Source organism: Aricia agestis, chromosome Z, assembly GCF_905147365.1.
Source record: "Aricia agestis chromosome Z, ilAriAges1.1, whole genome shotgun sequence".
Taxonomy (NCBI): domain Eukaryota; kingdom Metazoa; phylum Arthropoda; class Insecta; order Lepidoptera; family Lycaenidae; genus Aricia; species Aricia agestis.
Genome location: NC_056428.1, coordinates 6,364,318 through 6,392,128, shown reverse-complemented (window position 1 = coordinate 6,392,128; position 27,811 = coordinate 6,364,318). Strand labels below are relative to the sequence as shown.

The 27,811-nt window shown below is 34.4% G+C and overlaps 2 protein-coding genes across 3 annotated transcripts in view; one reads left to right on the top strand and one right to left on the bottom strand.

Moving 5' to 3' along the window:
* LOC121739396 (protein N-terminal asparagine amidohydrolase) overlaps nt 1-27,811 on the top strand; it is a 101,065-nt gene that overhangs the window by 39,646 nt on the left and 33,608 nt on the right. For both annotated transcript variants that reach the window (XM_042131853.1, XM_042131852.1), the window contains one exon: nt 12,471-12,502. The gene's annotated coding sequence lies outside the window, so the exon portion shown is untranslated. The remainder of the gene's footprint in view (nt 1-12,470; nt 12,503-27,811) is intronic.
* On the bottom strand, nt 24,368-27,457 carry LOC121739487. The gene is made up of 3 exons (XM_042131973.1): nt 26,640-27,457; nt 26,346-26,558; nt 24,368-26,236 (listed from the first exon to the last, which is right to left on the bottom strand). Exons 1-3 carry the CDS (start codon nt 26,919-26,921, stop codon nt 24,368-24,370), a joined length of 2,364 nt encoding a protein of 787 aa, XP_041987907.1. The 5' UTR covers nt 26,922-27,457.

The following is a 27,811-nucleotide window of genomic DNA, read 5'->3' as shown; positions in this document are numbered from 1 at the left end:
GTATGACTAACATCCGGCGAACAGCTGTTGCGTCTTGATATGGCTTTTATCTTATTGATAACAGCAAAAGTATTCTCGCGAATTTTGCAGGTTGACCATGTACTCAAACTGGGTCGGCAATTAAAATTTTATGCTTAATGTATTTAGAAAGGATTGGGTGTATCTTGTCAGGAATTTAGCTAAATATTCATTCCACTATGTTCAATTTATTATCTTAACAATTATATAAAGCAGCATTTTATTGCAGTGTCGTAATATCTATTTCTAGACCTTCTAACAGACCAAAGAAAACTACACGTTCTAAATACGGAGAGTCGAAAGCCTTATTAAATTTGAAGTCACCAAACCTGATATAAATTTTTGGTGTGCATGAATAAATTTAGGATTATAGAAATATTATTAAGGCTTTATTACCGGTGAATTATAATAAAATAAATATTACATTCCTGCGGCGTGTTAGTTCGGTAGCGACAAGTATTCAGAGACGCTGTGAGATTCGAATTTCGATAATTCGTTACATTTATGGTGAGGGTGTCGGATTGATGAGATGAGCTCTAATCTTCAGTTGTTCCTAAATAATAAAAAAGTTTTTTTCTTTTTTTTATATTTTCAATTTAAATTTAAGTTAGATATGTTATGTTTGAAAATGCTAAGAATTCAAATAAAAAGATTTTCTATACTATGAACTTTTAAGGTGCCAATATTTGCGTGTTTACTGGTTTTACCATATTCGACTTTTTATAGTTTAGGCATAACATATTGGGAAGAATCCGCGAAAAACTAGTTCTTAGAGACGTGAGTCCCGTTTCTGCACACAATCATTTTTAAATATGTACCTACTGCTATTAAGCTTTAGCTAGACAAAGAGAAGTCGCGTGGTAATCATATTCATAATCATATTATTCTCCTTTCGATTTATCTAAGTATATAAGTATAGTGTCCGACACCATTCGCTTTTGTTACTTCATCGTTTATCGTTTTGAGTTATTCGACTGTTTACGAAATGACCCATTTAATATTTGTACGATCTGTTATAATCGAATTTGATTTATCGTCTAGGTCTGTTCGACGCCTGTTTTATGGGTATGTTTATATGACGGGAGATGGATGTGTACCGAGTTCCTTATTACTTGCCGTTTGTTCTCTGGGTGGTAGATTTATTTGACAGGAAGCGATGGTCGCGCCCTCTGCTGCTGATGTATTGCCGGGATGCGATCTAAATTGCGTGAATGGTTATTGATCGTTTCTCGATCGATTTCTTATCTTCTGGACGTTTATGATAGGTGCTATTGTCCATTGCTGCCATCGAAATATAAAACGATATTAAATAGTCAGACATACCGCTAAATATGGTTACTTACATTTTAATAAGTAGCAACGAAAATTGTGTGACCAACTTTAGTGTGGCAACGTGGTGGCAACAAACTGTTTTTTTTTGTACTCTGTTGGTCTTCTAAAGTATTTTTTATTAATAGATTGCAAGCTTTTGTCATAGTTAAAAATTTAGACGGTGGCTTTACCTGAGAACCTGAGAAAAGCCTTGGTCTTGGTAAATACTTCTTTTGACTGGAACGATAAAATAGTAAAAAATAAATAATTGAGTTCAAATTTAAAATTATGTCATTTACGGTTTAATTTTTAATATATTTTTATTATAATATATTAATTTTGTAAAGTCTATAATCTTAAAGTAGTCTGTTTGTGCTCAAAAAGCATAAAATCGTCTTATATTATGTAACAATTAGTTTGTTTAGAAAAAAAGGAATACAAAGGAATTTAGATATTGAGACCAGTAAAATGGCCTGTGAAATATAGACAAAATCTAAGATAAGTAACGTGTTGATGAAAGCAAAGAAGGTTTATACTTTATTGGTGATAATTTAATGAGTATAGCGTGCGGCAGTGGTGCGGTATGTTTGCGCCAGAGCAATGACGACTTTCTAATGTCGCCAGTATTTGTGGGCTGAGCTCTCCGATTAAGTAATAAATGATGTGGATGTACTAGAATGCTAGCTAATTTAATCAAGAAGTCGCTAAGTGGTGTTGAATACTAGTTGCTTGTCCTTCTTCGGCAATCGATGCTATCTGAAATGGAAATGGAAATATTGATAATAAGTAATGTCATAGTTTCATAATATAGTCGTTAACAACGAAAGGTCAGGTTTAAGACAAAATGCTGTCTGCAAATAAAAAATATAGAAGGGTTGTATAATTTCTTAACCCTTCAAAGTAAGCGGTGCACTTCACCATTGAATGTGTACTAACTAGCGGTGGCGGTGTTATATATGACAGGCGGTACGAGCGACCCGCACTTGTCAATCACTTGAGTCTCGAGACGCATGGCATGATTCCTAGCGAACCTCCACGAACTTTGCTAAATGAATATCACTCTTATCACTTTCGAATACGGTCCAAATTCCCAAATTGGACAATCAGCTTAGCTACGGTCATCCATCACGACGAACGCGTAACGAACCTTTATTCGAGAGATGCGCTTGAGACGGTTTTTACCACCCTCCTGTGCTTATTGATGGATCACGAATTTGAATTGGTTTATCTCGTCAAATAAACATCTCGATTTATCTGCGGTCGATCACCCCTTATCTAGATAGTTCTTTCGAATATCCTTTAATGTCTATTCAAATTTCGTCTCCGAAATCAATTATGGTTACTCAAAAGGCTTATCAGATTCGCATAATTGAATAAGTGATGTGTAGGGAGTCTGGGAGTGGTTCTAATGATCTGGAGATGTTATCGCTGGTGACGTTTCAATACAACATAGATCAATCGATCGGAGAACAGATGGTGCCTTTGAATCGATTGTACAACTTGGATGTTTTGACATTTCGTGTCTAATTATGTCGTTATTACCGTGGTTTGCGCGCTTCGAATATCTTGAATATTTAAAAAACTTGTCACAAGAGTTCTGACTCAATCCTTATCATAATCTTAAATTTCATGAGCTCTGAATCAGCCAAAGTGCTAATAAGCCTCCGGGCTTGAAATACAGACCGAAGCATAAATGATGATGAAGAAAACATTTGGAGACAAAATAACGAGAGCTCTTAATATTTATTTCCTTATTCAACAACAGGACAGCTTGGATCAATTGTCATGTGAACATACTTAAATGTGAATAATGCAAGAGAAATATTCAAATAGTTGTATTTCGCGTTAGTCGCGTGCAGGGATTTCGTGGAATGTGAACGCCCAGTCGTAGTTACAGACTACTTAGAGTTATTTTCCCTGGAAGTTTATATGATTGTAATACCTATGTCGTCGGCATAGAGGTCCAGTTAGAGGTAAAATAACTCCAAACGCCGTATAGTGGCTAGATCTTATCGTGTTTCTTTCCTCACATCGCGAGGCTTTCTAGCCTAACGGATTTACTGCGTCTTACATCAATTCGTACTTACTATTGTTGTAAGCTACTGCTTGTTTACTATAGCTACTGAATTTAGACTTTTTGAGATCCTGATCTTCTTTATTTTTAACCCCCGACAAAAAAGAGGGGTGTTATAAGTTTGACGTGTCTTTCTGTCGGTCTGTCTGTTTGTCTGTGGCATCGTAGCATTCAAACGGGTGGGCCGATTTTGATCTAGTTTTTTTTGTTTGAAAGATGACTTAACTGAGAGTGTTCTTAGCTATAGTTCATCATCATCAGCCAGCTCCGTGCTGAAAAATCGCGGTTCATCTGGTTCGTGAAGGACCGATTAGCAACTTGCAGTCGTTTGGTGGGCTTTATTGCATTATAGTTCGTGACATTTATGAATATTTACACATTAATGGAAAGTTGACCTGGTGCTGCAGCATCACCTGGTAATCAATAGGATACGCAACTCCTCACCAACTTAAAGAGCAATGGTTTCGTGTTTGAGCTCATTTTAATTGCGACAACTAGTAAGACGTAGATAACCAATAATTTTTTGCATCACCTGGATCCTATAAGAACCGAGTTCCATATGAACCCAAAGTGGAGGTTTCATGTTTGGACTCATATTAACGGCCTCATCCAAAAGGACATTCCTAGATGGTATTCATTGGGATATAATATGATCCTGTTGATAATAATTTATATTCTGCACTATAACCAACACAATTTTAAAAAGCATGAAATAAAATTAAATTAAGAAATTTTAAAAAAACCCCGCCAAACAACTTTAAAAAGTAATGAAATAATATATTTTACTGAATTTAAATTTAAATAATTCCTAAGTGTAAAGTGATATTTTAGTCCATAATTGTTGTCAAGGTGTGTCGGGGGACCGCTAATGTAGATGTTTAAATTCACATAACATTATAGTTTAAGGGTCAGTTTTCAGCGAACCAAATCGAGACAGTCAGTGACATGGCGATACAAAACGCAAAAGACACTGTTGGCGGTCCCCCGACACACCGTGACAACAATTATGGACTAAAATATCACTTTCCACTTTACACTTACAAATATCACTTTACACTTGGAAATTATATTTAAATTTAAAGTCAGTAAAATATATTATTTCATTACTTTTTAAAGTTGTTTGGCGGGGTTTTTTTTAAATTTCTTAATTATTGCCATAAATAGAACTTTTTCCACAGTGGACGCCTTCTGAACTCAAATATTATGTATTATTTTGTGCTCATGTTTTTGTTCAATGTTAAAACTATTTTTTGTTTAATTCTATTTTTTGTATTAATTGGATCAATTTATTTCCTCCTTTAAACAAGTATTTATTGACTATGTGCGTTACCTCCCTAATAATTTCTTAAATAATCATTATTATCAATTCTATAGTATTGTAGCATGTCATTTGTTAAAAAAAATTAGTTGAAATGTAGAAACTGGCAATAATATTATTATCTATTACGTTTCTCTTGGCCATCAATTATTTCTAACTGTATTTTTATTTGACTTTTCCTTGTTTATATTAAATTAATTATAAGAGTGATGGTCCTCCATGTATATTATTTGCGTAGAGCATTAATAAAACACCTTGTCATAGCATTGCTTTGTATCTTTAGATTTGTCTATGTGCTTAGTGCTTGATTGTTCTTCTTCCAAACGTGTTTGTCAATGACAAGCGGACGCCTATATTAAACATTAGAATAAGAATAGAACTAACTAGTTAGGAAGCAAAATAGTTTGCAGAAAAAATAAGTTAAAAGCATGTTATTTTGTTAGCACTACTATTTTTCCTGTATTTTGATTATAATCTGGATTAATTCTAATTTCAATAATGCAAGATAACCATTATATTATCATTATGTTAATACAGGCTCATTTATGATTGGTGTAACCGTATAACTAATAATATCGTCCACGTACGTCACATAAATGTGATTAATGTCTTCATATGCCTGATGAAGGAAACTAAATATGCCGCCGGGTAATTACGTACATTAAGTGTTTCCTCTAAACTTTACCGAAATTTTTATTTAATTTTATTGTTGATAAAGAATTGGGAACAGATTTAATTCATAGATCCTATAATTTAAAAATCAAATTAATGCCTAATTCTTCACTACCATCATTCACTAAGGAAAATATACATTAAGTAAATAACGTTCCTATGAATGTTGATTATTTATTATGGATTACTACCGGTCTCTGATTAAAACAGTAAAACAAGCTCATCTACAAATTAAAGTTAATACATTTTTGACTGATTTATTTAATGACGTTCTATAAAATTATGCAGAATGATATGATGTTTAGAGATAACCTATTCAAGAAATAATCTGACGAAAGGCACCAGCGTAAGAAACTAAAAACATTTGACATTATATTTTTTAACAAACAAAATATTGTGTTATTTTTAAACGGGGCTAGCAATAATTGTCTTCGTACTTTTTTGTTAAGTACTTTAATACGTGTGTTTTATTCTTTTTCAAATAATTATTCCCACTTATATTCTAGTCTATAATAGCACTCAATCAAGTGGAGCTTCCTCAAGTTTTTCTAGGGTAGGAATTCCCTAATTTAAGTTGGCAAAAACGATTGTTCCGTTGGCAATATTTTTGGCGAGGTGAATTACAGTTTTGACGTTGCCCGCTTTCGCATATCCGGCTCTCACTAGGTGATGACTGATGAGCCATTACGTATCTCATACGTATATCACTCAATGTCACTGGGAGATAGTCTTTCGTCGGACGTATTCTTGTTTGTTGTTGGACACAGGTTTCTTGGGTGCCCATTTTAGGAGTTTTAGCTTTAAGTTCTCTTCGTATCTCTCTATGATATTTCAAAAAATATTTTTATAATTGTTTTTTTTTTTTGTAAACTCAATAGTTTTTATTGTTACTACTCTTCAGTTTTTGCTATATAAGTGTTTGATCCAAATGTTGTAATCGTTCACGTATGTACCGGATCTGAATTGCTATGATTTAGTTTTGAGCGTTGGTATTTAACTTGCAATTGTTCCAAATTACCGAGAGCCCGGCCAGTGTTGATTCTCCTAATGCCATTGTTCTTGGCACGAATGCCGCTATCCACACGCCTTTTAAACCGTGACTTTCACTGCGCCACAGTCTCATAATGGACCGAGATGATAGGTGTTCCGTCGTCTTTTTATAAATCGTCAAGGCCAGCGAGACCCACGACAATATGAGAATTTTTTAACTGTACCGTTTGAATATTTATACTTTCATGTTTGTGATCGAGCTTATTTAACTTTTATTGTTGTTGGATAAGGTCTCCTTTGCGTGGTGCTCGATTATTATCGATGTACTATTCGTCTAGAGGCGGCGATCACTCATTATAAATGAGTTACTTTAGTTGGCGGTTTCATATTTTTTTGCTGGCTTCTCAGAAACGCGATAAGGCGCTATACTGTACCGGGCTTTTTTTACTGCGCTCTAATCAATTACAAAAAATCCTAAAGTTTTATGACGAAAACGATAAGTGTGGTGACAAAATATGAGAGATAACCAGTTTGGGAACAATATTATTCTCAGTCGTTAGATAAGAATTGAAGTATTATTATTTATTATTGTCCCGTAATAAAGTTGTATATATAAATTGTTATGATTTATTAAACAGCTCTGATGGTACTAATTTAAAAACTAAATCTTATGATGACTATTCATTATAGTCATTAATCGGGACCATTAAAATAAGTTTCACATTAAAAATTTAACTAAGTATTCAGTTGTTTTTTACAATTGTCACTTTTCATGAAAAAGATTAAAAGTCTACAAAATTTGTTGTTTTTACCAAAATGAGAATATATTGACCACTTTTGCAGTAGCAAATTTGACACCATCAAAAAACTACCTGTTATTTTTTGCTGTTGTTCAAATGTGGTAAAATGATTGATTATTTTAAGAGTCAATTTATTTTTATTATATTGTTTTTTTGCAGAATATTTATAAGAGTTGTATCATTATCATTAATAACTTTTAGATATTTTTAACTATCAGCTAAAAGTCGTTGAACTATAAACCTTATCTTAATTTGCCTTTAAATCTTAACGTTTTAAGAGGCTTCAGCGGTAAAGTAGGATCCACTAGTAGTATTAAAATTTAAATTGATTCAATTAATCTTGCGCATGTTAATCAACTCCAAATTAATAACAGTAACTCTATTATCTATGGTCAAATTCATAATTGGTATCATCATGTACATTCCGAAAAGCCCCTCGTATTGCACCAGCCTCGATTCGAAATTAATTTCGAGTGGCGTGGTTGCGAGGTCCGTAATTATCTCGGCATCGATTCTATGCGCCCGTAATGAAGATATCGAACCCTTCTTTATTGCGATAATGAAATATAGAAGGAGCTCGCTTGATTTACTACTCCCATATGCAATATTCCTAACTTATCTTCTAATTTCTGCAATAACGAAGCTCAGCTCTCGAAATTGTTATTTTAACTGCACTCTGCGTTGCTGCAACGCCTAATTATAAACGTTTATGGTCGCAGATAATGAGTTAATTGTTTACATTAATGTTTACGAGGTTGTTAAATTATGGTTCGCTGATTACGGAGAACTGAGTGGGGTCGTAATGCTCGCTAATAATTTTTGATTTGACTGAGGGGACTGGGACCATCTTCCAACCTCAGTTAACCATATAAACCTAAATTTTAACCTTTAGTAAATACAGCTCGTAATATTTCATTTTATTCATTAACTTTTCAGTTTGATGCAAATGGGCCTCAAACACTTACTGTTTGAGGCTCATTGAGCCCAATCTCAAGAATTCCTGCTTTTGTCAAAGGGTTTTCGTTTAACGTTGTCAAAATCTGAGGATTATGTAAGCGCTCGCCTCGTCCCCGTACTCCGTAGGCCATTCACCGCCGCACCGAGACGTGCATAAAAATCAGTCGTAATCATTTTTTATCGTCGCGACACACTAGTTAAACGATTGTTGATCTCAACTGAGCTCTTTTTAAGATCGTCTGAAATTAGATTCTGTTAAGGGGGCGACTAACCCTAAAGTGTCTAAATTTTAAATAAAATAGAGAAATTGGAAGGAAAGTTAGAGGCACAGAAAACAGAGAATAAGGACCCCCAGGTTGTGTTGTACGGGGTGCTTAAAAACAATACTGATGACGAAGTGCTAGAGGCCATCAGATCTCAGAATAGGCACCTCGTAGAAGACATCCTGGGAGGGGGAGAGAATAGGATGAAAGTAAAGTACAGGAAGAAGGGAAAAGGTGATCACACTGAGCACGTGGTGCTCACTGTGTCTCCGGGGCTGTGGGCGCGTTTCACCGAGGCAGGACATCTATATATAGACGTCCAGCGCGTCAGGGTCGCCGACCAGTCCCCCCTAATCCAGTGCTCGCGCTGCTTAGGGTACGGACATGGGCGGCGATTCCGTAGTGCCACCGAGGAGAAATGCGCACACTGCTCCGGAGCTCATCACCAGTCTCAGTGTGATGATCGTCAGGCCGTGCTGCACGATTTGTCAGAACTCAGAAGGAACATCCCGAAGACACAATGGTGACAAAGTTAAATGGTGTTATTGTATCAAACTTAGTTGTACCTTTGTCATCATTATTCGAACTAGAGATTCGACCTTAATTTCAATGACATGGGACTATAACTACCTACCTATATTTTGTAAAAAATATTGACTTTATCTTTTTTTTTCAACTCTTGTCTCTGGGACTTAGCTGATCTCAGACTGGCCGTGTAAGCTTTGTCTAATAGTATCTCAGATTCAATAATAAAACTATAATCCATTTTCAACTTGTCAACTTGTTGTCAACAGACTTCAACCATAAATAAAAAGATTATAATTCGTATGTATAGGCTTGTCAGTCAAAAATCTGTCATTTCTCATGTGTGTGTGTTGTAGTGTGTGTAATGTTTTATTTGTTAAAAAAATGTATGATAAAAACATAATTTAAAAATAATATTAGTTCGATGCACTCCTTCCATAGCAAGTTCGTTCAGTAGAGAAAATGCCATTAGAGGAGGCTCTCTAATTTTAATCAGAAACAATTTGAAGTTTAAGGAACGTAAGGATATCGTGAGTCTCTCTACTGAACGAATAATAGAGGTGGCCTGCATAGAGCTGAGCCATCTAATCGTTGTGGGCGTATACAGGCCTCCATCAGGGTTATACGATTCTTTTGAAGTAACAATGGAACAAATTTTGTCAAAAATATGTGCATCTAATAAAAAGGTTATTATATGTGGTGATTTTAACATTAATTTATTAGATTTAACCTCCACTACTGTTAGATTCACATCTTTATTTCAATCGTATAACCTTTACAGTTTGTTTCAGGAACCTACAAGGGTCTGTGAGACTACAGCCACTTGTATTGACAACATATTTACTAATCTTATTCCTGATAAAAAAGAAATAATTAATAAGCTAAGTTCTGATCACTGTGGACAAATAGCTTCTTTTAATTTGAAATGTGACAGTGACGCGAAGAAAAATCTTGTGTTTATTCCTGTGACCACAAAACGTATTGAGCAATTTAGAAGTAAATTAAATTCAAATATCCATTTATTGGATAGGTCACACAGCTCTGATGAAGCTTTTAATAAATTATTTAAGGTGATAAGAACTCAATTTAATTCAATATTTACTTCTAAAACAGTTAGAAACAGTAATAAAAAAACTAAATTTATTGAATGGGCAACAAAGGGGATTAAAATTAGTAGAAAAAGATTATATGAACTATACGATGAAAGGTGTATTAACAATAGTGAAGTATTTAAAGCATATGTTAAAAACTACTCAAAAACCTTTAGAAAAGTTTGCAAAGCTGCTAAAGCCCTGTACATAAAAAACAAAATTAAACGCTCTAAAAATAAAATAAAAACAACATGGCAGGTTATAGCTGGTGAGACTGGAAATGTATCCTGTCGCAGCTCTGATTTTGAACTATACTTTGAAAATAAAAAGATTACTAATGATCAAGAAGTTGCGACGGTCTTTGAAAAGTTTTTTGCTGACATTCCGGTCTCAACGACTAAAAATTTAAATTCTTCACCTGAAGCTGCCGAAAAGCTACTCAGAGACAATGTAAAGGAGTGTGATGTCAATTTTAAGTTTAGAGAAATTAACCCCAGAGATATTATTGATACCTTTAAATTGTTGAATATTAAAAATACTGCAGATCTCTGGGGCATGTCTACAAAAATTATTAAATCAATAATTGATATCGTAGCTCCTCATCTAGCAATGATTTTTAATAACTGCATAAAAAATGGTGTTTTTCCTGACTTGATGAAGCATAGCAAGATTGTTCCTTTATTTAAAGCCGGGACTAAATCGGATCCCACTAATTTCAGGCCTATATCGATTCTACCGACCTTTAGTAAAATATTTGAAAAAATTATTTTAAAACAATTACTAGTGCATTTTAATTCAAATAATTTGCTGCACGATAACCAATACGGATTTACTAAGGGTCGATCCACAACGGATGCTGGTATAGGACTTCTTTGTAGTATTTTTGAAGCTTGGGAGGAGTCGCAGGATGCCTTAGGTGTGTTTTGCGATCTCTCCAAAGCCTTCGATTGTGTTGAGCATGCTACATTGATCAGGAAACTGCGCCACTACGGCATAAAGGACTCTGCTCTCAGCCTTTTGACTTCTTACCTTAAAAATAGGACTCAAAGGGTTGAGGTAAATAGTAAAAGGTCCAATGGAACCAAAATAGAATTAGGTGTCCCACAGGGATCTATCTTAGGCCCATTTCTTTTTCTCATCTATATAAATGACTTACCTTATCTAGTAAAGGATAATAATAATGAGATAGTGCTTTTTGCTGATGACACTTCACTTATTTTTAAAGTGAAGCGACAACAGTCGAACTACGACGAGGTAAACAGTGCTCTCTCAAAAATAGTACATTGGTTTAATGTTAATAACTTACTTTTAAATTCTAGTAAAACTAAATGTATAAAGTTTACTTTGCCCAATGTTAGGCAAGTCCAAACCAATGTGCTATTAAATGATGAGAAGATGAATTTGGTAGATAACACTGTATTCCTAGGTATTACACTTGATAGTAAATTACAGTGGGGTCCTCACATTGCTAATCTAGCAGGTAGGCTCTGTTCTGCAGCATATGCAGTCAGAAAAATTAGAGAAATTTCTGACGAAGACACGGCACGATTAGTATATTTTAGTTATTTTCATAGTAGGATGTCATATGGAATCCTTTTATGGGGAAACGCTGCCGACATTAATACAATATTTGTGCTGCAGAAGCGAGCCATACGTTCTATTTATAAAATGTCTGCTTTAGAATCTCTGAGAGATAAATTTAAAGAAATTGGTATTCTAACTGTTGCTTCTCAATACATTTTGGATAATGTAATATATGTTAGAAAAAATATAAATAAATTTAAAGTTAAAAGTGACATCCACTGTAGAAATACTAGAAATAAGCACAAGCTGGACATGCCAGTGATCAGACTTAGTAAAGTCAGTAAATCTTTTAAAGGTCAATGTATACGCCTTTACAATAAAATCCCAGAAAACGTTCAAAATCTTTCCATTAATAAATTTAAAAAAGTAGTCAAAGAGCGTTTGTGTGCCAAAGCTTATTATAAGGTCAATGATTTCATAGAAGATGGCACATCTTGGGAGTAGGATGGCTTCTTGCTTGGCTACTTCTACATTATTATATTATGACTTACAATTATGTATGTTGACATTGTATATAATATTAAGTTACAAAATTGTAAACTTTATTTTAAAAGAATAATTTTTCTCTCACTTTTTTGGTAAAAAGTGGAACCCGTGCGAGTTTCTTACGCCGGTTCTTCTCGCCGGGGTAGTTCCCGAACCGGTGGTAGGCATCAGGTAGACATTCTGAAAAAATTTGATTCAAATTTACTCAGAAATAAAACATTTTTTTTTTTTTTTTTTTTTTTTTTTTTTTCCCCATATAAACTATAACTGTGCTAAATTTCATGCACCTACGTTTCCCACCCATTTTTCGTAAAAAGGGTTACAAAGTTTTTCGTTCGCGTATTAATATTATGATTAATTATTATTTTTTCTTTCTTTTAGGTGACAAGAAAAACGGAGGACATGAAATAAATGTAAGTTCATTGCATACTTATTTTCTTCTTCATCTACACTAATATGTATTCTGTGTCTATGTTACAAAATATAATCAAATGAAGCTAGTTTTTAGTCGCACAGTCGACGCTTATAAGTATAAAATTATTATAATGTAGTCATGGCGGTCTTGCACAGCATATTAAACTCATTTCGCAACTAGCTCTATACTAATCCACCGTAAGTTACTTCCAAGAAATCTAGCCACTCATTAGTTTGCAATAATTACATTTCAAAATAAACGAGCCGTCGTCCATCCCTTTCTGATACAATGGCTGTCGCATGGACCAGATGAAACAGATGGCAGATAAAGTCGTGCATCAGATGAGATCGAGATCACAACATGGGCATATTAAAATTGTGTCCCATTATTTATACATTGCCGGTCATATTGCACGGTGCACATTTAAGTGCATAAGTCAAATGGGGTCTCTAGCTTGGGCAGGTTGAGTCTGTTTACTTTCTTTAGTTTGGTTAGCAAGGTTGTAACTGTAGGGAAATGGGGGTCGCGGCTTTTGTTGTTGAGTTATGGCAAATATTACGCTAAATATTTTACGTTTTTGGTGTCTGATTCGAAACTTTCTGCAACTATGTGTTGGTTAACACTAGTTATGTAAAATATGTTTTTATCATTGCTTTATACACATACATAATATTATTTCCAGTGACTTGAATGATCTATTTTCAATATTGTGACATTAAAATCATTCCTTATTTTAACTTTAAAATCTGAGGAGTTTCAACCGAACCTTAGATCGATTAAATATGGCTTAACTCCAGATCTGCGGATAATATGGCCAAGCGCACCACAATTATCCACGCATTGCACGTACCTTGAATTACTACAGAATGTTTTTAAATGAAGGTCTTAAAGTACGCCTCCTCTGCTAAAGATAAAGATTATAATGATGAAGAACATTTCAAATCGAGAAATAAATGTAGAGAGGAAGATAATAATATTTAGAAAAGGGAATCATAGAATAAATAGAAAAGTTCCTGGCTTTGTGAGTATCCATACTTCCATACTAATATTATAAATGCGAAAGTGTGTCTGTCTGTCCGTCTGTCTGTCTGTCTGTCTGTCTATTACCTCTTCACGCTCGAACCGCTGAACCGATTTTGCTAAAATTTGGCATGGAGATACTTTGAGACCCGGGAAAGGACATAGGATAGTTTTTATCCCGGAAAAATGTACGGTTCCCGCGCGATAAACGAATTTTGGCGCAACAGAGTTGCGGGTATCGTCTAGTTTAGAATAAACGATTAATACTTAAAGTAAAAGCAATTTAATATTGATAAATAAATAAAAAACTGAATTAATGACAAGGGGCGGGCTATCGGCAGCCACTGATGAAATTAGTCACAAATGAAAGTACTGATATTTAGGAACAACTTTTGCTTTGGACTTGTTATTGTATTCCATTTAGTTTAGAAAATAATTAAATGCGAACTAATGTATCCGCATAGTACAATATTGCTAAATAATTATTTATTATTTATGTTTACCTAAATGCTAATGCATCGTTCTAAATATAAATAATTTTTTTTATTTTTATTTTATAAACTTCCAAATCAAGCAATACAATAGAACCAGTTTGTGCTGCTGCGCACACGTTATGTAGTTACACATTTCCTTTGATTGATGTCAACATACACTGAGGCCCGTATAAAAAGTCAGTACTTAAGATGCGATCCGATCTCAAGACGCGGTTCGGCTCTGTGATTGGTCCAAATTTTGACACCCAACCAATCACAGAGCCTGAACTGTGTCTTGAGACCGAGATGCATCTTGAGTACTGACTATTTATACCAGCCTAAGAATTTTTGAAATTACGAAAAAAAGTACTCGTAGTACCCATTTCAATAAAACTTCTACTCTTGACTCTTACATACTTATTAATGCTTACGTCTGTGGCAAACCAAAGGAAAACTATATTTTATGTACTTTTGATAGATTGGCGGTTATACAAGTCTCCAAAGGTGTTTTCGACTAACGGACGGGTCCCACGCGCGTGTATAGGATATGTAGATCGCGAGGCGACGATTAAGTTAGCGCTATGGTAATTCAGTCTCTATTTTCTAAGTTATAAGGTACACGTGAATTCCACGTTGGCTTAGCCGGTAGCCGTTTTATCTTTCGTGATTCTGCTACCTACGTTTAGGTTGTAAGAGGTGGTTTATGGGACGACGCCGATGTTAATTCGATGTAGACAATGGATGAAGACTTTTAATGCGATCGTCGCAATTCTTTTATCTTTTAGCAAGTCTTTGTTTTTTTAAAGGTGTGCCTACACTCTTGGTTCGTGTCTTCGCGTGCTATTGTTGTATCTGTTGTTGCAATTCATTTTTTTTTAAATCTCAAAGACAGACTATAGAGTAGAGACAGAATGCTGCAGTTGTGATGTCATCAGATTAATTATTACTAATGTTGCCAATTTAAAACTTCCTTGCTTTGGTCTCATTATCCAGAGAAAACTTTTTGACATCATTATTTTAGGCTTTGGTTGGTTTAGGATCGGAAAACGCAGCAACAAAGAATAATGTACCATAATAATACTATGTAATTTATTATTTTCCATATGCGGGCATTTTCAAAAAAATGTGTACCCCTGGTTTTTACCTTGTCCCTTGACTTCGCTACAGATTATTTGCAAAAAATTACATACTAACATTTTGTAATTTTAATGTAGGAGCAAAAACAAGTTTTCTTTTATTAAAATACATTCACGTTTGTATAAAATTTTATTTAGTATGAGATTTATAAGGGTTTTTAAGTACCGAAACCTATTAAATTCACCTGTCCCCTTCCCAAAAGTTGTAACAAAATCTTTAATAACTATTTTTTTTCTTAAAGTAAGTTACTAAAAAAACATATGTTAGATTCCTAAATACTTAATGTATCAATTGAATGTCTTGTTTTATATTTTACATTTAGTCGCACAACGGAATCTGTTTCGTCGAAAAATCGATTTTGTTTCAATAATATCAGAATAATATAACGTTTTCAGCGTTCTTTTTAACTTATTCCATTAGTTCAATATTTTTCCTTGTATATGACATTCAAATAAAGGTAAATAAATGACCTTAAAAAATATAGACATATTTTTGCAAGGGTACACGTTTTTTTGAAAATGCCCATGCCTCATTGCATACAACAAAGTAACCAGTCGTAATATAGATTCGAATCCTCTCATGGTACTCGCAGCGTTTATTTCGAGTTGTATTTCAATTTCCCCTGCTGGCGGCCCGCGCTATCGCCCTGTTCCCAGCATGGACGGAATATGTTAGGCGCGCGAGAACATTTTGATTCGCACAAATAGAATTTCAAAAGGACGTGTGTTTGTCTGCAAATGATTTAAAATTAAAGATCGTGACTCGTGTGCCCGCTCCGCAGTTCCACTACACGTTTTGTATCAATAATCTGTACCATGTTTTGCGTAAGTTTAATAGTTATGTCGGAATGCAATTTTGTCTTGTGGATTGAATTGTGGTCGTGGATTGAGTTTTGAAATTAAAGAGATTATACCATAGATGCCGCGTCGATATTCGATATTCAGACTGGGTTGTAGGTTTTTACGTAATGTTGTAGTGCATTTGCGTTAAAAAGTCAATAAATATTTCTGTGTGACAGTATGTCACTAAAGTATTAGCTTGCTGTAGTTGGTGTGAATGTACATCAATTACTCAGTCAAGTTTTTTTTAGTCTTTTTAATTCGCGAACTTACTTCTTTCGCAAACTTTCGTATACTACTTTGGATAGTCTGATCACTCTGAACTATCAAAAGGATTTTGCTAAGCTGTTCTTCGTAAGTAAGTATTCAAATATTTTGTTGTTGTGTCACTCTGTCCTTTGAATTTGCACAAGTTAAATGTTATGAAATATCTCAGTCTGTTTCCCGTTTGTGCTCGAAATGTATTCTAGGGCTTAAACATTTTGTAAAATATGTTCATGACACGGGCATAAAGAAACATGCTTATCATATAAATGTTTGCCCTTTGCAGGATTAGAGTTTTCTCTAGGAAGAAACGAGCTGCATCTGGTTTGGTAAAAAATGACTACGAATATTTAAGGCATAGCTACCTACTGCTTGGCTTGTATTATTACATACAGTAAAAATATATCATTCAAATATTATATGGGTGCGATGGTTAATCTATACTAATATTATAATTCTGCAGAGTTTGTTTGAATGTTTTTTTGTTTGAACGCGCTAATCTCAGGAACCACTGGTCCGATTTGAAAAATTATTTTACTGTTGGATGGCCCATTTATTGAGGAAGGCTATAGGCTACATTTTATCACGCTAAGACTAATAGGAGCGAAGAAATAGAGGAAAATGTGAAAAAAACGGGGGAAATTGTATGAAAGGGCTTATTTGAACGCGCTAATCTCAGGAATCGGACCAGTGCGATTTGAAAAATTCTTTCAGTGTTAGATAGCCCATTTATCTAGGAAGGCTATAGGCTATATTTTATCACGCTAAGACTAATAGGAGCAAAGAAATAGAGGCAAATGTGGAAAAAGAGGAGGAAAATTATTTGAAATTGCTTATAATCTTAAGAACTACTGGAGCAATTTTTATGTTAATTGGCAAACGTGAAGAATAGACCGAGTGAAGGAACAGAGGCTATTTTTTGCGGAAAAATGTACGGTTGCGTGAAATTCCTAAATTACGCAAGTAAAGCCGCGCGGAACATCTATACTTATATAAAAAAATCGTAGGAAAGTCAATTCTGTACATTGAATATTTTTGTACAATAAATAATACTTGGGATGTGATCTAATATGCTAACGCGGACGAAGTCGCGGGCAACAGCTAGTTTTTAATAGTTTGTCATTAATTGGCTAGTTGAGAGCAGAAGTAATCCAAGTGACCTTTTGTAACTTTTGAGATATTAATCAAAACGCGTTTTTATTGAATAAACAAGTGTTTATTAAATTAGTTGCAAGGTGTTTATGTTTTATGATTGATATTAACCTAAGTCAATCTTAATTAGAAAATTGTGGTGTCATAGCCAATATTTTCAAAGGTTTTGTAATTTTTATGAACTTAGATCACTTCTGCTATTACAATAAAATATAATAATGCTATTGCAGAAGGGAAATCATAGAACTTATGAAAATTACTTTATTATTGATTAAAAACGACCTAATATCTTATATCTAATCACTTTCATCACCTTCCACACTTGGTAGCACATCCTCCTCTTCATTTTCAGCTGCATTGTTCCTTCTTCTAGTATGATGAGGTAAGTTTAGATAAAACTGATGGTGACAAGGTGGCACATAGTGCACTTCTGCACTGTAATAAAATTTATTGTGAAGTGGTCCAAGTGTCAACAATGAACATGGATTACTTCTCTACCGAGTCCAAATCACTGGTGAAGTTGTCCAAGTGACATACAAGTCACTTGGATCATAACTCCACTAACAAATTATGTTTTTAATGGCCATGCAGAAATGTCAAATATAGGACTTTGTTCAGAAAAATGGCTCGTATCACTTGGATTACTTCTGCACTAACTAAGTTTAGTCCCACGGAGGGCAAAAAGTGACTTAACTCTGTTTTGACAAAAAGGTCACTTGGATTACTTCTGCTCTCAACTAGCCAATTATTGATATGACATCCTTTACACAAGAAGTAGATTTTTTTATGAAATAAGGGGGCAAACGTGCAAACGGGTCACCTGATGGAAAGCAACTTCCGTCGCCCATGGACATTCGCAGCATCTGGTGCGTTGCCGGCCTTTTAAGAGGGAATAGGGTAATAGGGGAGGGCAGGGATGGGAAGGGAAGGGAATAGGGGAGGGTGGGGCAGGGAATAGGGGAGGGTAGGGAAGGGAATAGGGTAGGGGATTGGGCCTCCGGTAAACTCACTTACTCGGCGAAACACAGCGCAAGCGCTGTTTTACGCCGGTTTTCTGTGAGAACTATTTCTCCGGTCGTGCCGCCCCATTCGTGCCGAAGCATGGCTCTCCCACGTATAAATATAGTAGACGTGATCAAAATAATCGTAGTCAAAATTTTTACAAACCTAAGAAAAAATCATATTTATTTCGCTTACACTTTGCCAAAAGTGGAATTGAAATTTGGCGAAAGTTACATCTTCCTTTTCTTATTAAATTCAAACTTTATTAATGTAAACCGTATTAAACCCGTATGTCTTACTTCTAACTCTGAGAACATTGTCTAGAGTTGTATTGTATTTTTAACGTGACAGGTAAGCACAGTTAGAAATCGTGTATGAATAATGAGCAGTTTTTTGCATCTAGTTTTTGCGCCGTAGCGAAAGGCTCCTATATTTTTGACTACCGATTTCCTTATCTACACTAAACTATAAAACTAATCCCTAATCGTCTCAATTATATTTTTTACTTTTTTTTTCTAACTACTGTTTATAAATAATTTATTGATTTGGTTAATATTTGGCTAATGGCTATTTGGTTTTATTTTCTCCTTTGGACGTTTTTGTAAAAGCACCACAAATATTTCTAAGAACGACGCGATGACTAATTGCCGCACTCAGAGACGAATATTTATTACTTAATTGTATTTCAATGAATTGTATATAAATACCACGTTCTCACAGAAAACCGGCGTGAAACAGCGCTTGCGCTGAGTTTACCGGAGGCCTAATCCCCTACCCTATTCCCTTTCCTACCCTCCCCTATTACCCTATTCCCTCTTAAGAGGATTCCACACCACCCTTTTTTCCATACAAACGTTGTCCCCTGTTTCCTCCCTGGATAATGCTAGTAGAGTTATAATTTTTTTCCTGAATATCTACGGCCACTAATACAATGTCCCTATGTTTTCTTTTTTTTCATAATTTAATTATTAAATAAGATATGAACGTTCAAAAACCCAAAAAAATGGCCAGATTTTCCACTGTGTTCAAACGTCCAGAAAACAGATTTGGCTAGATTATACAAAAAAAGCAAAACATAGGAACACAGCTCAAGCCTTTTTTTAATCTTTAATGAAAAAAGTACTTAAATCGGTTAAGTTTTGGAGAAGGAATCAGGGGACAACGAATCGTTGATTTTCTGGATTTTCTGCAGTTGTCTCTATCGCGTTCTGCGGTATAGGCTTGAGGTAAGGGAGACAGCTATAGATATTACACGTACTTTTTTTTCATTTCTCTAGCCCCTGTTGTATCCTCTTAAAAGGCCGGCAACGCACATGCGAGTGTCCATAGGCGACGGAAGTTGCTTTCCATCAGGTGACCCGTTTACTCGTTTGCCTTCTTATTTCATAAAAAAAAAATCGACAGACATTGTATAGGGATTATGTCAAAATCTTCAAAAAATTCTCTGATTGAGTTCGATCATATTCCAATCAATAATGGAGGCACGGGATATGTATAAATTTTAAAATTTGTATTTAAAGTTCTGTAAATGAAATCAAAACCACTTGAACTTTAGTGCCTAAATGAAATCCACACCATACATTTCTAGATTCAATCTGGAGGCGAATATTTTACGGACGCTACATCTGACGTGTTGTGTCCGTTACGTCGCATTACGCGATTATCCGTCCGGAGTTGTTCTACCCCTGACTCGACCTAAATGCCGACAACATAAGGGTTACTCTCATAGAGTAACTCTCAACAGATCTTTATGCAAACTGCCGTGTTAGACATGCATGTTTCGCCTCTCAGCATAATTCTATTTAGTTTGTTTCGATCTTGTTTATTATTTCAGTCCTTACGATTATTATTTACTATCATTTATTATTATTCTATGACTATTATTTATTTATGCGAATTAGGTTCTTTTCGTTTTTAGGCGGTTTGTGTTCTTAAATTTATGCCACAGCACGAAAATTCAGAAACTAGTAATGGCAAGTCCGAATGTTTCGGCTACTATTGTGGTCGAAACTAAAACCAAAGTCTAAACTAGATTTTTTCCGGAAGTGTCCCGAGACCAAAACCGAAATTTCGTTGTTAATAAAAGAATTATATTTTTTTCCTAAGATTGTTAAAAGATGATAAAGCTACATTGTATTTTGTAATAAAGTTGTAGTCATCCTTTGTTTTTTGAACCAGAACAGATGAGCTTAGTTGCGAATAACTTAAGATATGCTTAGCATTCTATAATATATCCTATGATCTGAACAGCAAGGTTTATTTCCATAAATAATGTGATCGCGTGCGACCAGAATATAGAAAACTTGTCACCAGCTTGACCATTATCACGCGAGTCTTAGATTGCACATTGGTACTACTAATACGTTATATTCTGTGACATTGGTATTCTGTGATATATTGCAACTAGTGCCACACTTGGAGCGACACCGGCTGCTTTTGATCGCTACAAAATGAACGGTTACTCCTAAATTTCTTCTTTCTTCATAGGCAACATCTAGCCCTGTACTGCCCGCTGTACACATTGGGCCAGCGCATAGGCCAACGTGTAGAGGCCTTTTTGGCCATAAGTTGGCAGTGACATTCCGTAATCTAATACTTTGGCCCAATCGCTGCCCCAAGTCCCAACCCAACGCGATTTTTCTTAGTAAAGCGGCTGTTAATATAGGCCTACCTATATTAACAGCCGCTTTACTAAGAAAAATCTTTACGAAGCTTAACTACTTGGGATGCCTTCGTCTGTCATGAAACGTTTCTTATCATAGCATGTCAAAGAGAAGCAGCCTTGTTTAGTTGGTTGTGTAAGTATTTTTACTAGAGATCGCCCAATGGTCGAAATTCGACCTTAGTTTCGACGACATCTTTCAATCTACCTATATTTTGTAAAAAATATTGACCATCATTTTTTTTTCAACTCTTGTCTCTGGGACTTAGCTGATCTCATAATTGTCTAGAATAGTATCTTAGATTCAATAATAAAACTATAATCCATTTCCAATTTGTCAACTTCAGTCAACTTGTTGTCAATAGACTTCAACCATAAATAAAAGAGTATAATTCGTATGTATAGGCTTGTCAGTTGTCACTCAAAAATCTGTCATTTCTTATGTGTGTTTTATTTGTTAAAAGAATGTATGATAAAAGCATAATTTCAAAATAATATTAGCTCGATGCACTCCTTCACCATATAAACTATAACTGTGCAAAATTTCATGCACCTACGTTTCCCCATTTTTCGTAAAAAGGGTTACTAAGATTTTCGTTTGCGTATTAATATTATAATTAATAAAGGGGTAGATGTTGACAGTGACGTGAAATAGGCTACTTGACCTACTTTTTTTCTTCATGCTAATCGCTTCTTAATTTTTCACCAAAAAAACTAATATTTTAAACAGTAGAAACCCATAAAAATGTTGATTGAAAAATTTGCCTTTTGGCTTTTAAATGAAGCCGAAAACACTGTCCGCCATAGTGTGACGTCATATTTTTTGTATTTTATACTTTCTATGTGATTATTACTATGTTATCCAAAGTTTTCGCGAAATTCCTTATTTTCTACAATTTTTTTGTTTCCCAGGCCATAGGATATTTATTATCCCGGAAAAATGTACGGTCCCCGCGATATAAACTAATTTCGGTGCAACGGAGTTGCAGGGGTCATCCAGTTATTTGTATGTTACTAAATTGTATAACAACTAGTGATTACCTTTAATTGATGTTTCTATTTATCTTCAATTTCCTTTGCTCTTTCCTTTGCTGTCTCAAGTCTCAACTTACTAGTAACTTCTTTGCTTGTGACTACTTTCTCCCTTTCTCACGATAATAATCAAACTCTTATAAATGGTTAAAATTTGTTTGGATTAGTCTCTTTGAAAGCGGAATAAAAAGATATTAAGATATAATATTAACTATAATCTCTATCATCAGCACTTTATGAAGTAATTAGATGCTGCAGTATGTTGTTGCTCGAAACTTCGTTTTGTCAAAATATACTAATCGCGTAGAATCGTGTTTTTTTTTAATCGTGATTATTAACTATCCTATGTTCTTTTCCAGGCCTCAGAGTCTTTGAGAACCGTGTCTGTTCTAAATTTAATTTATCTCGTGGTAACTGTGTACTGTTACCACAGCAAAGGAAACTTTTTGTTGCAGCAAAATGTATTTTGCTGCAACAAAAAGTTTCCTTTGCTGAGACACAAAGTACATACAAATAAATTAAGTATATTATCTTTGGATGATATCAATCTCTCGAATCAACGATTTGAGGGTGAAGAGGCAACATACACATTAGATATTTCACGTTTAATTAGTAATGAATAATGATATTATTATTGAAGTATGGATGTTGCTAGTTACTCGGCAACAAACACCAATGATTGGTTTACAAAATTGTTCATTACTTAACTATCATTAGCATACAATGCGTAGACGCATAACAATGAATAACAAACTTTAATTTCCAGTCAAAGCGCAAGGTGAAGATATTATGGTAGTTTGTTAAGTACAAGTTTTAACTTCATAAAAACCTTCGAGTTGAAGTTATGACTGAAAGCCCCTTACGTAATATATCAAAAAAAAATATTTTTGTTCTTTCATCGTTGCTACTTTCACAGTGAACTCTATATAAGGGACACCTACACAGTTACATTACGCACTCTAAAGTATTGTTGTACTATGTTTTGTTACACCTTGTATTTGAATGCCCGCCTATTGAAGGTCCACAGTTTTTGTCCGTCATGAGACTTTTGCAATGTGGCAGACAAACACAAGCACATCTTGTAGAATGTAGAATATGATGTTTTACAATAATTTTTAAATACCCTATGTAAGTGTTGTTCGAAAAGCGAATTTATCTGTAGCCGCCTTTGAGGCGTAGAGTAGTACACTAGGGTTAAAAACTAAGAAAAAGTAACTCCGTCAAAAACAGTCATGTTCTACAATACTTGTCAGAAATGTGTACCTACCGGCTACCTTTTTTTTAACATGGAAAAATACCTTACGCATCCCGGCAAATTGGGGATATCGGCCGGGCATGGGCGTACCCAGGTTCTGGGCCAGGGGGGGCAATTGCCCAGGTTATAGGCCAGAGGGTGGGAAATCAGATTTTTCAGAAGTTAGGTGTTTATAAAGAATAAAAAATTAATTAATTTTTAGTTGTAAAAATATTGTATTCAGTATTGCAGACAAATGGCAAAAATTCGTTTTCTTAATTTTTATAGATAAAAGTACTAGATAATATACTTAGTAGGGACGTCAACATGATCCAGGCCAGGCAGCTGCCCCCCCCTGCCCCCCACCCTACCAATACCCATTAGTTACTTATACTTTTGAACAAATATGTTTAACCTTAGTTTGACCTTCAATGACGTTAAATTAGCAATAAATTCGACCAACATTACGTTTCGAACTTTTGGTAAGCTTCTCGTATCAGCTTTCACATAATGAGTGCAATGCAAGTTGCATTTGACAAACCAACCATTATAAACAAGATTGAAAGGAAAGGAGAAAGCCCACTCTCCATAGTGTCTCAGGCCCAATGTGGACATCAAAAAATCGTCTAAATATTGAGTGTTCTAAAAACTTAATAGTATTATATATCTGAGAAAAAAAGTTAAAATGGCGCCATTTTTGTAGAAATACATATTTTTTTAACTTTTTGGCTATTTTATATATTATGAAAATGCGCATGAAAGAAAGATATAATTCAAGTCCTTTTCCGAGTTTCTCAATAATTTATAATAATAAATTATTGAATATAACAATAGATGTAATTCAAATATATATTATTAAGTTTGACAAAAAAGTTTTGATGCCCGTTTCAGTTGGAAGAATTTTTTTCAAACATTATCTTTTACCATTATAGATTGGCATTTGTACTAAGTATGTATTTATTATCTTATAATATACCTGCATAATTTGCTAGCTGAAAGAAAGCTAAATATAATAAGACAAAATAAAATAAAACACATTTGTATGATATTAAGTATCTATATTTTCTTCAATGTCATATTCTATCAACAAATCATCTAAAAATAGTGCTGGAGGGCATATATTTGACTGAAATCTAGCCCAACCTATATACCAAAGAACAGTCATAACATGTGAACAGCAGCCTACCGTACGTTTCCCTACTATGCAATTGCAATAATATAATTCAATTGCATCTCTGCCAACAAAATTGTTATTTATTTTAATATATATAAAATATACCTTTCGATTTACATGTCTGCTTTGTATTTTTGCACGTAATAGCCAGCAGTTTTCATTAATTAATAGGCTTGGTAGTCTTCTGTTTTGTTCTCTATATATCTCAATAGTATACATACCATTGGCTCTGATATGTTCCCCATAGTAAGATCTCGCTTGTTTTATTTGGTAAGTACCACAAGCTATTAATATTAAATCATCCATTGTTAAGCGTGGAAAGTTAGTCAAATTATCAGAGCCAACATTAATATTCACAAATCGAGCCCTCCAGCGATTTAAATTAAGTTCATTTACATGATCCGCTAAGGTGTTATGAATTAACATTTTTTCATTTATTACTGATAATATTTGACTTGCATCAGGTCTGTCTAATATTCTAGGATGGAACCTATTTATTAATGCTGCACCAATTGCAAAGTCTTGCATCATGTGAGATGATGCTCGATTAAAAAACTCTTGCCGGAACAATTTAAATGCCTGTTTAAATACACCATTGATGACCTCAACAACCCAGCGACAAATAGTCACTTTTCTAGAATGATTAGCTTCAAGGGTAGATAGTTGTGATTCACCTTCTTCTCTTGAGGATGGAACTTGAATTGAATACCCACATTCTCTCAGTAGTGGTAAAGAATCTCTAAATCCTCGATCTAATATGAATACATCACCGGGTTGAAAATATCTCCTCAATGGTGTATTTTCAGAAATAAATTCATTTTTAAGTATATCAGCATCTGACATAGTTGCTGGATAGGGCCCTAAGACATCTAAAATATATCCATCCGTGCATGTTATAAGAAATGGTTTCACTAGATTACTTAGCTTATGCATTGAGTATGTCTGTTTTTGGTATTTATAATTTGAACTTTTTTGAATAAATACATAGGTTCCATCCATGATTACTATAGGTTTAATTTGGTTTGTGCTTCCAAATAATCCATTAGGAATTATTAAATTCCTTTCAGCAATGTTTTGTCGGGTCATATGCTCTATACCCAGATTTTGTGGTACAAAATCTTGAGTCAGAAATTCTCTAGCAATTGACATTAATCTCTCTAAAGTACTTCTAGGAATCTTAAACAGCGTAGAGAGTCTTTGGTCTGAATCACCAGTCCTCAGTTTTGTTAAGTATGCAGCAAGTGCAGTGGCACCTCTGTGTGCATTATTTAGTCGAGGAACCTCATCCAATATTTGTCTAAATTGATGTTTGGACATTCCGAGCCAATAATAAACTAAGTGATCATCACTGTCTTCAATATTTTGAAAATCAATATTATGACCAATCTGATTTTTTAACAATGATACCAAATCTTCAATAAATGCTGCAGTAAAACTATGGTTTCCATCTTCAACAATTAAATTATCCCATAAACGGCTTCTCAAATGAAAGTTACAGATGCGACAGTTTTGTGGAACATAAAACGATAAATCGCACAACAGCCTCACCCGAATTGACAGAGGAATGTGTATTCTTTCCGTTTCTAGGCAGTCAGGGAAAATACAGCATCTTTGTGTATTGGAAGCTCGCGTGTAATTTGGTAGAATTATTTCTGAATTACTTGTAGTAGCAGATGTTGATGCTGCCGAGGCCCTGTCTGCTCTCTGCCAGCATGGATGACAGATGCGGCTTGATGACAAAATCTTAAAAGCAGAAAATAATAACAATTAATTATTGTAAAACCAGTAAACAAACAATATATAATGTTATACTTTTATAGTATTTTATATATTAAACCAAATTAAATATTACCTCTCGTGGAGAAATCCATTCTATTATTACATTTCTAATGAGGCTTTCTCTATCCGAATTAGTTTGTAATTCGTGATTTCTGATTCTTCTTATCGATCGATCACAATTTATACAGCGATTCAGACGCACAGAGTCATCTAGCCCTTGTTGTAGTGCAAGACTTTCAGTTATTGCTACCCAGCAATTGTGGCAAACAACATTATCTCCTGACACCTAAAAACAATTTTAATAATAAATATTCAACAATTAAACCATGATGTAAGAAATAATAGAATCATTTTATTATATTCTTACCTGCTGCGGTGCAACCCACTGCTGTATTACGCTTATTTCTTCGGGCTCTAAAATACGGTTCTCGGTAACATTATTACCACAATTTACACAATGTTCTTCAGACATTTTGGTGTGCAAAATCAAATAGCGTAATCCTTTAATCCAGAGCCAAGTTATCGTAGAAGGAGAGAACAAAACCAGTAAAATAATGCCAAAGTCGTACGTGAAAAGCCGGAACAAGTTCAGGAAAGAAAGCCAGGTCGCGGTGAAAGAAATCGAAAACAAAACAAAACGCATCCACATTGAGCAGTAAGCAACAAGCGAACATTCAAAAGTTTCATTCGTTTGAAAAATGTCATTCACATTTCAGTCATCAGTGTTGCCGCTTGTCACAAAAAAATGAAATCGATAAATCGGTTACGTAAAAAAACAATCGATATGACTTTTTTATCTTTATTGTATAAAGTAACAAACGGACATATTGGTTTTAAGATAAATATTTGCTTTTGGTTAATTCCACATAGAATTACCAACAGCGGCCCATTATTTGTATTTAACCTGAGTTCATTTTATTCGTTTATAAATCGATAACCGGATCGATTGATCATAGTAAAAATATTTTATCTTCGGGCAACATTTCACCTCAACTATGTTTTATTTATGTGCTTAGATGCTTAGATACTAATAAAATTCCCTTTTTTATTGAAATATTACTGATTATAGTGGCGCTTATTTAAATGTTATCAAAAATCATGTCTCTTTATGGTACATTTCTGGACAAAGTAAATCATCTTAAGATAGCTGTCCACTATGGGCCTGAAATGGGCATTCTCCTTTAAAACATACTGCAGAGGTCAATTGGCCGCCGATGATGACGTCAGAGCGAAACTTTAAAAATGTATTGAGAAAAAACTAGCCAATGAATTTCAAAATTATTTAATTTATATTCTTAAAAATACCCTATTTTAACGAAAAAAAAATATAAAAAGTACATGTGATTTTTTTTGGACAATGCCCATTGCATTTCAATATTATTGTTAGTAGAACTGGGGTACTGATCTTAGACAAGACAATCTTCTGATACTAGTCTTGGACGTACAGTTTGTAACTATAGGACCTAACACATATCCGCTACATGGAGTTATCTTAGATCTAACATTAGCACAAATATAGTGGAAACCCGATGAAAGTTG

Excerpts from the sequence above, each read along its gene's own strand:
- LOC121739487 (XM_042131973.1), bottom strand. The coding sequence starts at position 26,921 with ATGTGGATGCGTTTTGTTTTGTTTTCGATTTCTTTCACCGCGACCTGG. Across the intron at positions 26,559-26,639 it reads AGTGGGTTGCACCGCAGCAG|GTGTCAGGAGATAATGTTGT; the intron begins GTAAGAATATAA and ends AATTGTTTTTAG. Across the intron at positions 26,237-26,345 it reads AATGGATTTCTCCACGAGAG|ATTTTGTCATCAAGCCGCAT; the intron begins GTAATATTTAAT and ends TCTGCTTTTAAG.